Source organism: Montipora capricornis, chromosome 14, assembly GCF_036669925.1.
Source record: "Montipora capricornis isolate CH-2021 chromosome 14, ASM3666992v2, whole genome shotgun sequence".
NCBI classification, from domain to species: Eukaryota; Metazoa; Cnidaria; class Anthozoa; order Scleractinia; family Acroporidae; genus Montipora; species Montipora capricornis.
The window spans coordinates 23,529,634-23,544,242 of NC_090896.1; the positions used below are offsets into that span (position 1 = coordinate 23,529,634).

The following is a 14,609-nucleotide window of genomic DNA, read 5'->3' on the forward strand; positions in this document are numbered from 1 at the left end:
TTCCAAGGCTTCGTACAACCGTAAACGTGCCCAGCAGGTGTAAAGGCCGCAATGAACACATTGGTGTTGACATTGAGGTCCTCGCACTCGTCCTTGGCATGGTAGTGCACTTCCACCCAGTTCTCATCGAGGCAACTGACGTACCGAATGTCATGTTGGTCGGAGTCCATAAAGAGCTGGAAAGGTAGAGGGTCAAAGAAGGGTTTCACCTGCATCAGGTTATCCCTCTGTCCAAACTTGCCCCACAAGGAATTGAGCATTAGTTTGGCTAAAGACCGTTGACCCGGATTGTAAGCGATCTTAGTTGGGTCAAGATGAATTCCTTCATGACGCTCAAAGTCCTCCACATAGGCCTGTCGTTGCTCTTCCGTGTCGCACCCACTAGGCCATCCGGACGCTTCCACTTTGATCTTAAGCCAAGTGTTGACATACTCGGCAAACAATCCGCGGCGTGTTTCCTCAAAGTGGCACACTTCGTGGACGTGTTGAATCACGTAGCCCATCGCCACCGCTTTTTCTAGCTCGGGGGTGCACCATGTACCGATCAGCGCCCGTTCATCGTCGGTGTGATCGCACGAAGAGGTTTGGCAATGTCTTGCTCCACACACGTACGGCAAAGAGGGAAGGTGAGCTTTCCTCCCCACCGGTAAGGCAAGACGGGATGAAACAAATGCTTGGGTGGGACGATGGTGCACAAAGCCAGACCAAAGTACTCCGAGAGGTCGGTGGTGCCGGGTTCATAGATGAACTCAGGATGGCCGATGGGATACATTCCATTCTTATTGACCCACGGGTAGAGGGAAGTGTAGTCCACATACCGGATTTCCTCGCCGACTCGAACCTTGTAATAAAGGTAGGAGGCATTGGTGCATCCTCCAAAGAAGGCGTCGCGAGGATTCATGGGTTTGATGACAGGAAGGGTTTTGACGAACTCAGCCACGCGAGGATCTGCTTTCTTTTGCTGCTCCCATTCACATTCCCAGAGGGTCACGACATGGTATCCCAGGTCTCGAAGACTCTGAAGGCGTTCCATGGTGGTACGTCGGACATCATCCATACAACGATCGTCGTGACGGCAGTACGGTTCGTGACGATTGGGGAAACAAGAAAGACACCCGTGCCAAAAACAACCCAAGAACGCGAAGACCGTGTTGGTGTCTGGATCGAAGCCGTCCACCCTCCAACGTCGACCAGGGATCTGGTATTCGCCTTGGTTGCGAGCATGCTGGATACGTTGGTTTGGAAGTGGGTCTTCGTCCTGCAGCCGATGTTCTTGCCACAACAGCCATTCCATAGCGGCCTTGGAGTGATTGGTGATGAGTCGCCATCCCTTGACAGGTTTGGAGGCGATGGTCTCTTCGTCCATGCGGTTGAGGTGATAGTCATGCAGACAAGCTCCTACAATCGTCATTTTGTCAAAGGGACAAAAGCCGGTCTGTTCGCGGAACTCACGACGAAAGGTCAAACAACCCTCTCGGAGGAGTTTGACGTCAGAGATACAGTAGTCCACGAGATCCCTCTGGATATCAAACTGTGCCTCGTTCGCCACTTGAGCCGTGTACCATTGCTCAAACTCCGCTTTTCCTTTAGTGGACATGGTTTCAGGGGTGTACATCTCTCTCGGTGGCATGGGACCCACATAGTCGGCATTCGCAGGGGTGTTGAAAAGATGTGGAAAATACCCCTTCTTGAAATGGTCGGGATCGAACCAAATGTTTTGGTAAACGAAACCAGAGCCATGGCGAAGAACGACATGGAGTCGATGAAGCGAATGTACCCACCCCTGTAAGTGAGCTCCAGCAGTTTGCCACCCGTACGTGTGGGCTTAAACTTTTGTTTGCGCTCGATCAAACGCTTCAGCACAAAGTAAGAGTCGTAACCCTTGAAATTGTGAGCAAGAGCGGTGACGTAGCGTGTGTCCTGCTCCGTCAATTGTTCCAGCCATTCCAGAAATTGTTCATTGCAAGTCTCGCCACGAAAGATGTGAGGCAAGACATCCTCTGCCGTCATACCCACCACCAAATTAGGCACATGCACGCCCGTATCTTGCATGGCCTCCGTATCCCAAAAGACGAGTAGCGGTGGGTGGTAGGTATTGTCCTCCTCCTCCTCCCCACCCTCCGTAGCAGTATTGGGGTCGTTGCGTGCCTCACGACGGAGTCGGGTCCGCTTGTTGATTTGTACGATGCGCGCACGGTCTTCGAGCTCTTCGGGGTCCGTGGGGATTTGCACGAAGCATTGATGCTGGTTCAAATCCGTCGTTTCGTGGCACGACGGGCATTCACTGTATCCGCACCGATGTTCGTCTTGTTCATTCATCGAACGAAGCAGTTTCCTGCAGTTTGCACATTTGTGCCACGAGTCACATACCGATGAGTGATTGGGACCACACGCTTTTCCACTGAGGGTCTTGGTCTGGTGGAGTTGAAAGCACTTATCCCCATAAAATTGGCGACGACAATGACGACAGGGGATGTGGGCAGGACGTTTACGCAAGTACGCCTCGATGTAATCGTTGCACTCATTCTGTTGGCAACCAGGGCAGTGAACGCCTTTCCCTTCAGAACATTGGTGACGGCCCCTTACGTTGTAGGGTTTCAGACACCGTCCACAAAAGTAGCCTTGCCCAAAGAATCCTGGCAACGAGGTCAATGTGTCGTAATGTTCGTCCTCGTGGAGAAGGGCTAACAAGGTAACACCCTGTCCAAACGCAAAACAGGCGTATTGTCGATTCGCGTCCACCACCACGATTCCGTAATCCGGAAGACTGGGTGCTTGAGCCAAAGTGGCTAGTTCCTGGAGACCCATGGGACCCGGCTGGAGCCCGGTTTCTTCCAAGAGAGCCATAGCCGCTTCGTTGCAATGTCGTTGACACTTTCTGGTCCACTTGTCCCGTTCCTTGTTGTTGGAACCCGCCAGGTGCAGGCCACGAGCGGTGACGATAGCACGCGCACAACAGAGTCCTGCATCGTCCCTGGGCATGTTCACAATACACTTTTTGTTGAGACGAAAATGCGCCGAGGATTCGTAGCCAGGTCGTTTGTTTTTGGAGACGCCACTTCCTTGAGGTCCTGCCTGGACATGGACGAATTCCAGTTCAAAAGGTTCATCCGGGTCGTATTCTTCCCCGGAATTGAGTTTTTGAGCCAGATCATCCAAAAAAGCCGTGACCGTGTCCGGTTCCTGACGCCACCGACGGACGCGTAATCCTCGAGAAAAGGAGTTGTCGAAGCGTGGCGAATGAAAACGGAGAAACACACGATCACGATCGTGGATGGTAGCATCGTCCAACAAGGATTCTATGGCACCCCGTAATCCTTGAGCGAGCGCATGGTTGATGTTTTGACGCCGTGAATCCAAACGTCCTTGTTGTTCCAACCGTGTCCTAAAGATGCGTTCACGCACTCCCATGACAGCGGATCGACGCTCCATGATGGGGTCCAAAACAAAACGAAAATGGCCTCCTCCACCTACTTGTGCAGGAGCTTCCTCCAAGAAAGAAGGTGTGTTTTGACAAGCAAAGGCCTCGCAATCGTCATGTAACCTTTGCCGATGCTCGGTGACATGGAGATGTTCATCATCCATGGGAACTGCCAGCCACCGTTCCACTTCGTCGAGAGCCTGAACTAACAGTTCATCGTCATCACTTTCCATCAAATCCACCACATGTCGAAGTTGTTCATCTCTCAGCAAAGCACGTTGCTCCTCTAAAGACAATCCGCTTGGTCCTGGCTGCTGCTGGTCCATCGTAACTCAAATGAACGGAAAACCGCGTGCTCCGTTCTTTGTAAAGGTCGGGCTTTGCGGGGGGTAGAAAATCACGGACCTTGGGTGACCTTTCCAGCACGTGAACACAAAGCAGCTCATTCGCTCGGTATGTATGGCCTGACTTGTAAGGTCACACCAAGGTTTGAGAGGGATGGGGGGTAACCCCAACATTTTTATGGCCTGACTCGAGAGGGATGGGGGGTACCCCCCAACATTTTTATGGCCTGACTTGTAAGGTCACACGACCTCATGACAGGGGATGGGGGGTATCCCCAACTTTTCTATGGCCTAATGCCTCCTAACGGCCAGAGAGAGTGGTTTGGAGTGTACTACATGGCAGAAGAAGATTTGGATCAATAAAGACCAGACACATGGAAGTCCAGAACTTGGCTTTGTTTTAATGTTTGTAACCACAACAACGTCAGTCCGCCATGAACGTCTTTTACAATTTGAGCTTTTGTTTGGCTTGCATGATTCTCTTCACGATGGCTTCGGTCCAGGTTTTCTTGCCGGGGAGATGGTTGATGGCCTTCACCATTTTTGCATCGGCTTTCCATTTGTCTTGTAAATTCTTGGCCTGGGAATAATCGATGTCATGTTGTTTGGCAATCTTGTCCAACCGATTGATGCCCGGATCGCCTCGCTTGAGTCTCTTTTTCAAATGCGTCCCCGGTCCCATGTACTGGTACCCTGGCCAATGAAATTCGATGCCCGTCTTCTCCAACAGCTTTTGCAGATCCAATGTGCCCCCTTTCTGGCGCCTTCGTCGCCGGGTCTTGGGAGGCAAGGCCTGCCTTCGGGTCGTGTGCTTTTTCTGACGGTGCTTAGAAGTCCTGCCCATCGAGACGCCGTCGGAGTTTGGTGTCAAAATCCAGCCAACCGGGTGGGCGTTGTAATTTATCTGTTTCGGTCGGGCGACGACCTCGGTTCTTCCGAGCTTTCCTCTTGGCGGATCGGGCCGTCCCTTCCATCATCTCAGCCACACTCTCACCCAACATGGGATCTCCACCAAAAGGGAGTTCACCCCATTCGACGAGTGGGGTCATCGTCTTGGGGGTGGGTTTTTTCTTCTTGGCTTTCTTTTTGGGCACTGGCGTCTTCTTTTTAGGGGTCACAAAACGAAGACGTTTCTTTGCTTTAGGAGGTGGACCCGCAGCGGTCGGTGTGGCTAGAGGTTCTGCCTCAGCTGCTGCCGGTCGTTTCTTCTTTTTCACCAGTTGCGTCAACAACGTCTGTAACGGGCCTTGCGTAAACGCTTCCCCTTCCACGTCCTCGTCCTCCTCAGCACCACCAGGACCTCCTCCAAAACCCACGGGACGTCGAACGGCTTTGGTCCATTTACGCACTTCATGCGACAAAGGTTTAGCCAACGCTTCTTTCATGGCCGGCGGGATGTCCTCTGCCATGAGAAGGGCGGCTTCTCTAGCAGCCAGACGTGCAGCTTTAGTCACTTGAGAATTATCGGTCAAACGTTCTTTGTACACTTGCTCCAACCGACGGAGTCGTTCCGGATCCACCAACACCCGTTTTTGAAACCCAGGAATGACGTCGTGGTCACCACTCATCGTAACGTGTCCCAACATTCGTGTGATACCTCGTTTTTATAGTAGAGGGTTTGTTTCTCTTGACGTTCTCGTTCCAAATGCCCTTCCAATTGACGTACTTGATGTTTCAGATCGCCCAGCTTTCGTTCGAGTTGACTTAGGTCTTTATTCCGTTCTTGAAGTTGGTCGGTCAATTGACGTATGATCTCGCATTGTTCACGTTCGCGATGTCGAAGATGTCGGATCTGATCTTTCATCGCACAAACTGAACGAGAACCGTACGTCCACGTATCACACCATCCATCGTCCATGTTATAGAATCCTTGCCAGAACTGGATCACAATGACACCTCATCACCCACCGACGCTCTTTTATGGACGCGTCCACCTCGCAGGCAATGGTTGCAAGCCGTGTTCAAACCTTGCCAAAGACCCCGACCTTGCTGACTCATCATGATCTGACGACGCTTTTTCAAGGAATGTTTACGACAGGTCATGTCTCTCAGTGCTTTTTGGTGAGGTCGTAACTTGGTCAGGGTGGACGACGATACGGGAATCTTTCCACGAAGCGTGTTCATGACCAATTCGCTCAAGGCATTGATCTGATCGGCATTGGCCGCTTGCAAGCGTTCGCGACGTGTCTGATGATCGGCTGCTTTTAAGATACTCCGAAGAAACGGGAGTTGACGTCCGATACGCCAAGACATGATGAGACGATCCTTGGGTTTTTGGATAGGTTCCCTTTATACTTAACGTCGACCTCGTCGTCGGGTGGCCGCTTCCAACCCTTTTTTGACACCGTAACCAGCGGCGGCTCCCACACCTCCTAACGCTGCTGCTTTTCCTGCTGCAATCAAACCAGGAATCGCCAAAGCGAGCAATGGAAGGATGCCTCCGCGTTGTCGTCGTTTTCGAACACCTGGACGTCGGATCACGCGCTTTCCTCGTCTTCGTACCATCTTTTCCACGAAAGGGGGCGTAATGTCCTGTGGTCAGTGCAGCTCCCCGCCTTTTATATCGTTTGTCTTTGCCCAAGAGGAACTCATTGGCGCTCGTACACCACCGAGGGACCGTCTTGCTGTGTCACATGACTGAACAACCGGAATCGGTCGTCGGAGGCAGGATGAAGGTCGATCATGAGATACCCGTAAGGACGTTGCGTGCACGCGACAAAGAGTTTGAGGACGTCTCGCCATCGATCTGGAAAGGCTTGGAGGACCAACGCGCGACATCCCGTCTGATCCCTGGGATTCTTGAAGACAATCACGTAATGCGCATTGCGCGAAATGGTCTTGGCAAATTTCCCAGGTGGAAACAGATCTTGACACAAGTACAAGACCGTAATGTGTCGATGATGGGATTCTCGCGTAAAGAGATCCAACACGCGTTTATCGTTTCCTCCTTCATCCATGAGATCGTCCAAGACCAACACCCCACCTTGAGGAAACCATGTTTGAAGATCGGCGACGTCAGGGATTCCTTCGTGAAACTGGATGCCTTGACGTTTCATACCATCGAACCGGGGTTGCCATACAGCGTAACAGTAATGACACGTTCGTGTCTTTCTGCCCTCAAACACGGTGCCTTCCGTCAAGAGCGCTTCGGTCAATTGCGTCTTGCCACTTCCTGACGGACGGACAATCATCGTACTACTGGGCATACGTATCATGACAAAAGCAAGAAAGGACGAGAAGGTACACTTCTTTTAAAGGGCCCGGTTGTGTACCGACGTCCCGGGTTATACGTGTACGACCCTACTATTTATGTAAGACAAGACACGCATACCGTTTCCATGAGGTACGCTTTTTTTATTCACGAATCACAACAAACTCATGCGCAATACACGATTGATTCGAGGGTATGGCATTCAAATCTTGAACCAAAAGACGACGGACTTGATTGCCCACCATCCGATCATTCCCCACCAAATCGTACGAGGAAAATCCTTCTAAAAACTCTTCCATGGTCCGTCCTCGGGCTCGTTCTTTTAAAAACAGCAAAGCATAATGACCACACGCCGTACTGTTCAAGGCTTGTAAGGTCCGATCGTTGCGCCATACCGGGGACCATCGCGCCAACCAGTTGTGCAAACCTGGCGCTTGATAGGTGGTGAGAGGTAAGCCGTAACTGTCCATGACTTCACATGCTCCCTCTTCCGTCCAGAGTCCTAACCAATGTTTTCCAGGTTCGCCTCGTGGATCCGTGTTCACAATGTAGGCGGCTCGCGTTGCGCGGGTGGGACGGGACGGTAACCCATCAGAAGGATGCACGCCGTGAAAGACACGTTTCAGGATAGGATCGCCCAATGCCAAATGACGAAGGGCGACGTCACTCAATGGCACAAATTCCATGTTTTGTTCTTGGGGTTCATCGACGCACGTTATAAAGAATCCCACCCTTGTCGTCGATCTGGAACACATTCTCAAACTCACCCCATGCCACGACCGTGAGATTCTTGTTAGGGATCGCACGAAAATCGATTTCCAAACGAACATTGCCGGCTTGTCTAGGGTTTCGATGTCCTGGAGCATCCGCGTCTCCATTGGGTACATTGTTAAAGGCAAACAACGTACAATTCTTGTCCTGTCCCCATTCACTGGGTTGGATCATACTGGGACGATGATTCAGCAACGAACCACTGACTTCTAAGAAACGATGGTATCCCAACAGGTCTTTACGGCCATTGGTTCCATTTAGTTCCAAGGTTGGGTACGGATATTCCTCGCTGTCAATGACTTGACGAATCCGGATCACCCCAAATTTCTGGAAAGCGAACGGCTAATACTCCAAATCGCCATTGAAACCTCGACTGTCCAACAACCCCACGATCATCCGGTCCGGCACCCGGCCCACAAACACGTTGTCTTCCATGGACTTGGTGGTCAGTCCATCGAACGAAAACGTACGGATCTCGCTTCGGACCACTGGATAATTGGCCCACTGTTCTTTGACTTTTCTCTTGGCCTGTAGGGCATTGTAGACGGATGGGTTCAAGGACAAACGGCAGAGATGCAGCGTCACTTTGAGGTCACCTTGACTCAACGTCACTTGACGTTTGACTCCCACACCACTGGTATTCGTTCCAAACAAAAAGAACTCGGGTCGGTTGCAAAACAATTCCAAGACGATCTCCACCCCAGGCACCAGCACGCGTCCTGTGCGAAAGGCTTCCAGATGCGGATGCACGATCAAGGTGGCTTTATTGTTGTTGTAGAATGGTACGGTGGCCGTCTTCAAGGGAGTGGCATCACCGTGTCCCCATCCATTCGTCGTGCAAATGTCATCCGCGGCTCCACCGGCAGTTAAGTGTTCTGTCACATTCAAATAATTCACCCAACCTTGAGGCGCCAGCAAGGTCTCCCCTTCATCTCGATTGTAATTCAGCAGCGTCTCCAAGAAGGCATTGTAAGCGTACGTATCGGTCTGTTCGCTCATCAAAGTGCCGTTGAACCGTAGATTCATCTGTTTGAAGAGCGTGTAATCCAGATTGTTGGTCACGTAGACAAATCGGGTATTGTTGGCATCTGAAGCCGCGTTGGCATCGGGCGCAATGCCATTCGTCGATGCCGAATTCGATTTCAATTCCACTTCCAAAAAACTCCGATTCAAATCGACGAAATGTCCAAGGCTGGGATGGAAAAGGAAATGGGTGTGATCCCCGTACTGGATGGACTGTACTTCACGTTGCGATACCCTTGCACGGTCACGTTGGCCGAGGGGATTGTAAACACATCCAAACTCATCGTTTCTTCTTCTTTTTTCGTCTTCTTTGAAGTCTTCGGGTCAAGAACGGGACTAAGGCGTACTCAGGAGGTCGTGACACGGCTCCGCTCAACCAACCACCGACCTGACGTGGATGGTCGGTGCCTTTTATACTGGAACCTGGCGTCCCATACCGACTCAATGCCCGTTGACGACGCGGACGCGATTGAACCACGTACGTGTTCATGTTCGACCAAAGATGTCCGAGACTTTGCGTTTGGCTTTTTTATAGACGTGCTGGCCTCCCGCTTTCACCCCAGCTTGGATGAGTGCGGCGGCTTTCCGTTTGACTCCTCGTTTCAAGGTTTGTCCGATGACGTCTCCAACAACACCTAAAGATTTTCCACTGGAAGCTGTACGAAGTCCCGATTGCAACGATTCCAAGATCACGGGCGCAGCGATCTGAATCAATTCCTCTGTGAAACCGTCCCCGCCTTGACCGCGTGCAGCGGGAGGGTAATACCGCGTCAGACTTCCGCCTCTCATGGGGATATTGTGTCTTTGCCTAGGAGGGGGCGACCGGTTTTTATACGTGCGCCCCACGACGACGAAATTGAAAGGTGACGATGGTCTTGCCTTTTCCAAACGCAACCAGATGTCCACTGCTTTCGGCCAAACTGACTTCGATCACGTCCAAGTACGGGCGACGTAACGGTAACCATTGGATGTGTAGAGGTTCGAAATACACAGTACCCACACCACTTCGTCGGTAATAGACTTCACGCACTAAAGGATGCGATGCATCCCCCACAATGTTACTGTTCACCACATCCGAATACAAGAGCAAGGTTCTCGACGTCTGGGTGACGGCCTGTTCGAAAGCTTTATTGAGATTCCGAAATTTCCACTCCACCATCTGACTGAGGACGAGTTCGTCGTCCGATCCATAGGGGACGGACCACAGACGATTGGTAGGCCATTCAGTCGCACTCACATGGGTCATTTTTTGGGCATCCTTGTCGTAGAGGGAATATTCGAGATTGGGACCCAAGTTGTACGTTCCATCCTTCATTCTCGTCAACCATCCCAAGCGTAAGGCCACATGTTTCTGAATGGAAAATCGGATGTCGGCTGAGTTGATATCGTGTAAGGTCTTCCGCTCCATCACGGCATCCTCTTTTTCCCAACGAAACGTCACCCGCCTATGGTCCAGCACGCTCCCACCTCTAATGTTTTGGAGCGTCGTGTTTCTCTGCCATTCCATCTCATGAAGGAGAGCTTTCATGAATCCCACCCCATCGACAAGGCGGATTGCTTTTGAATGAGATCATCGCGGTGAACCGTATCTGTTTGGATATGGATTCGGTCGGCATCCACTCGGTACCGGTTTGATAACAAACTGTCTTTGTCGGGATCCAACAATTCTTTCAAATCCAACCCTTGATCGGGCATGGACACAGAGGTCAGACCCACTTCCCAGTCTCCATCAAATTTCACAGGATGCGGTAAACGGACTTTGAAACTGCTGCTGGTATTATTCGGAAATTCTAGCGAGACATCACTGAGTAAAACGACACGATCCATGACGACGACGACGACGAAAATGGAGACAGAGAGTACTTGTTTTATCCTTAGGAAAGGCCACGGGACGCCCGTCGACTTCCTTAATACGTACGTGTGCCGTCTCGATCGTAGATCCGCGTAGGTGATGGTAGTGCACCTGACGCGGTTCCCACCAGGCGCCTCCACTTTTATAGGGGACGGTGCGCAGCAGTTCGTCGTACGACTCTTCCAACCATTGACTTTCCACCAGGTTGACGTACACAAAAAGGGGACGTTCGATCTGTTGCGTCGCCAATGGTGTGTTCTTGAACTTGGCAAAGGCTTCGTTCAAACGGACGAACCGCCAATTGAAGGCTTTCGCCATCACCATGAAATGAGCCCCTTGGTACAAGACGCTCCACCCCACTCCTTCGGTGACCAATGCTATCGGTCCGGTTTCAGCGTGAAAACCGCTAGGGTACTCCTGAAAGACGGATCCATCACGAAAGGATTCTGAGGTGTAATCCGGTACCGGGGCGTGTTTATCAATCGCTTCCATGAGGAGATTGGGTCCTTTCTTGAAGTGACCTGGCAATGGCTGAAAAACTCCATGGTCCACCACCGTCTTGGTAAACCATCCCATATGGAAAGCCAGTTCGCTGACCCATCCAAAATACTTCCACATGATCCCGCTCTGAAACACATGCGTATTATCCAGAAGCAAATCGTCTCCCTTCCATACAAAGATGGCCATGGTATCATATATCATCGTCTTTGGGGGGGTCTGACTCGAATCGACAATCTCAAAGTGAAGGTGCTCCCCAGCTCGCAAATCGTCCGTGATCTTCTGTTGCATTCGATGGATGATCTTTTTGACAAATTCCACACCCGTCTTGGAAGGGGTGATCTCCGATAAGAGGATCACCCCTCGTTGATTGCGCGCGATACGGAGCTCTCCACTGGAATTCCTTGTCGTGGTGCTATAGTAAAAAGTACACAAGTATCCTTCCTCTTTCCATGTCTCGGGATGGCCAACGCCATGGTACGCTTCGTGAACCAGGATCTTTTCGGGGTGTACAGGCTCGGGTGGTGGAATGATAGGGAATGACGCGCCCGACAGTCCCACTTCCCATCCGTCGTCCTCCTGCCACAGGCGATCTTTAGGCAACCGTGCCTTGAAGTCAGAGGGACCATTGTCAGGAAACTCGGCTTTCTGCACATGACTCGATAAGGTAGCGTAACACGACATGGTTCATCTTTTTTATTTTTTATTTTTAAAAAATCTCTTTTTATATATGCCGTAACGCAGAACGAGGCACCCAACTATCGTATTTTGGGGGCCAGCCCAACCATCGGACTTTCACCGCGTGTCCACGTCGTTGTAAAATCTCTTCCACTCGGAACAAAGCGTTGTCTGGCACGGTGACTTTTTGGACATCTTGCTCGTAAAAACTCCCTTCCAAGGGCGTGCCATCCCATTCTTCCAAGTGATAAGTAACCACAGGTCCTCGCACCACACGTCTCACAATAAAGACTTCTTCCGTCCAACCAGGGAGATAGCCTTTCTTGAACGGACGATGTTTCTTACTCAAACGGATAGGATCGCCCACCTTGAGTTTAGGTCGAGGGCGTCGTTTCAATTGTTTCCCATACAGTTTGGTCCATACAACGCGTTCGTTGTCATCGGTGACGTCTCGTGGGGCCATGCCAATACTTCGATGAGGGGTCTGATTGTACCCGTTTAACAATTGAGGTAACACGTTCAGGTACCTTCGAGTATTTCGTGCGGTAAAATACCGATACATGCGTTCTTTCAACGTACGATTGAAGCGTTCCACTATGGATGCTTTGGCATCCCCGTGCGTTGAAAAGTGTTGGATCCCTTCTCGTTCCAACATCCGACGAAACGGAGCATTGTAAAACTCTTTGCCCAGATCCGTCTGTAAACGTTGAGGTTTTCGTCCTTGTCGTAGCACGTTTTCAAAAGCTTGAGTCACCGCAGTGCCTGTCTTGTTCTTCACGGGGACCACCCAAGCGTATTTGGATAACACATCAATGACCGTCAAGAGATAGCGATGCCCACCATTCCATCGTTTGAGAGGTTGCACCTCCACCAAATCGGCTTGCCATTGTTCGTCCTTGTGAAACACCAAGACCGGGAGTGTCTCGAACCGTCGTCGAGCGGGGCGATGCAGTGTGTAGGCGAATTGCCCTTGCAATTCTCGTGAGGCTTCCTTCTGCGTCAATCCTTGAGCTTGAGCGTACCGAGCGACACCACCCAATGAACCTGGGGTCTGAGGATCCGTGTAGGCACTCACAATGGACGTGGTGGCGACACGGCGGCGGCGTTTCTGTTTTGACATGTTTTGGTGACGAGCCAACGCGTCGTCAACTCCAGAATGGTCGGGATGTCCTGTGGATGATGCTTTTTAAGGGTTTGCCACGTATGATAAGCACGTTCGGGTCCGAGTGTCGTCGTCAACCAGTCGATATAGATGACAAAATGACTCCACTTATAGTCGATTCCTTCTTTCATGACTTCGAACACCGCTAGGGTATCGATGGGTTCGTCGGTAGGAAATCCATCCCATTCGTGTGTGCCTCCGAGCAGCTTCATCATTTCCCGACAAAGCCAAGTCAACAAACGCCAACGAACCCGTTGTTCGAATTCACGATAAGGGAGTTGGGTCACATGAGCGACGACCGCTCTCAACAGACGTCGTCCAAACTCGACACACGACATAATGACACACACCAATTTGAGGGTTTAAGCTTTTATTTATACCTGATCGATTTCCATCTCAAGCATTTTCAATTGTTCAAAACAAGCATGCAACAGTTCAGGCGTAATGGGGCGGGTGCGTTCTAATCGCCGGCACCACCTCTGCTGCAATTCGTCGTGTTCCATCCACTTTTTCTGTTGAGCCATCCATCGCCGCTTTCTCACGTACTTCTCTAGTTCCTCCTCCAACTGGTCGTCCGGCAGGCTGGGTACCTGGATCACCACCGTTTCGTTCTCCAACTCTTGTTTTTTTCTGGCTTGATGAGGGTCCCATGGAGCGTTCACTTCGAGCAACCCACTGGCTTTTTCCTCCCGTTCTCCTTTCCAGCCATTCTTTCTGGCTTCTTGCCATCGGTGCTGAAAGATCTGGTCCGACCATTCACGGTCCAACCATTGGAAGAACCGGCAGGGCATGTTCTGGCGACACGTCAAGAAAAAGCGTCCCACATTAGGGGAATCAGGGTTCATCGTTCGTACCACTTTACTTTTTTCCCCACAAAAACAGTGCCATGGTCCTTTCTTGATGTCGTGATGGAGTTGTGGTGGTACTTTAGTCTGCCATTCGTAGGCTCGATCCACACCCATCACCCAAAAGGGACACACCTCATCGTACTCTTTACAATAGACGTATCGGAAGGACGGATCCCCTCGGGTCTGGTTCTCGCCTAAAGGAGTCTCGTGGAACAGACACAAAGGTACCTTGGGCTCTGGGGATGGTTCGAGTAGGGGTTCCAAGACGGCACCAGGTTCTAAGTCAGGTCGTGGCTCCATAAGAGTCAAGACGGCCGGTTCTTGAGGTTCTGGTTTCACCTCCTCAGGGGTTACCACTACAGATCCTTGTGTAGGAAGTAAGGGTTCCATCATCGCTTCGTAGCTGGGCAAGTCCTCTAAATCAGGGACTGACTCTAAGAGTTCTTTCAATTCTGCACTGAGAGGCGTCCACGCCACCGTCTCTGTAGGTGGGGGGCCTGAGGTGACGAGAGCGTCCAAGGTTTCTGCGGCTTTGTTCAACTCCGCTTCGTCTCGTTTCTTTTTCTCTTCCCGCTTTTTCTTACGCCGCTCCGCATCTTTTTGACGGCGGATTTCCTTGGCATCCTTCATGATCTTGGCGGGGGGTTCCGCTGCTTCGCGGACGACATCGTGTTTCTGGCTAGCACGACAATGTTTCGATGGTTTCTTCTTCTTCTTCTCCTCCTTCTCTTCTCGAAATGGATAGCGAGCAGGCGACAGGTCTCCGTACTTCCAAGAGATGCTCATCTTCTTCTTCTTCTC

General features: G+C 51.2%; 1 protein-coding gene and 1 pseudogene across 1 annotated transcript; one reads left to right on the forward strand and one right to left on the reverse strand.

The window, feature by feature from the left end:
* LOC138031724 (uncharacterized) overlaps nucleotides 1-14,609 on the forward strand; it is a 73,846-nt pseudogene that overhangs the window by 44,414 nt on the left and 14,823 nt on the right.
* On the reverse strand, nucleotides 6,354-6,956 carry LOC138033323 (uncharacterized). Its single transcript, XM_068881076.1, has one exon. It carries the CDS (start codon nucleotides 6,954-6,956, stop codon nucleotides 6,354-6,356), a length of 603 nt encoding a protein of 200 aa, XP_068737177.1.

Coding starts and splice junctions, on each gene's coding strand:
- LOC138033323 (XM_068881076.1), bottom strand. CDS start 6,956: ATGATTGTCCGTCCGTCAGGAAGTGGCAAGACGCAATTGACCGAAGCG.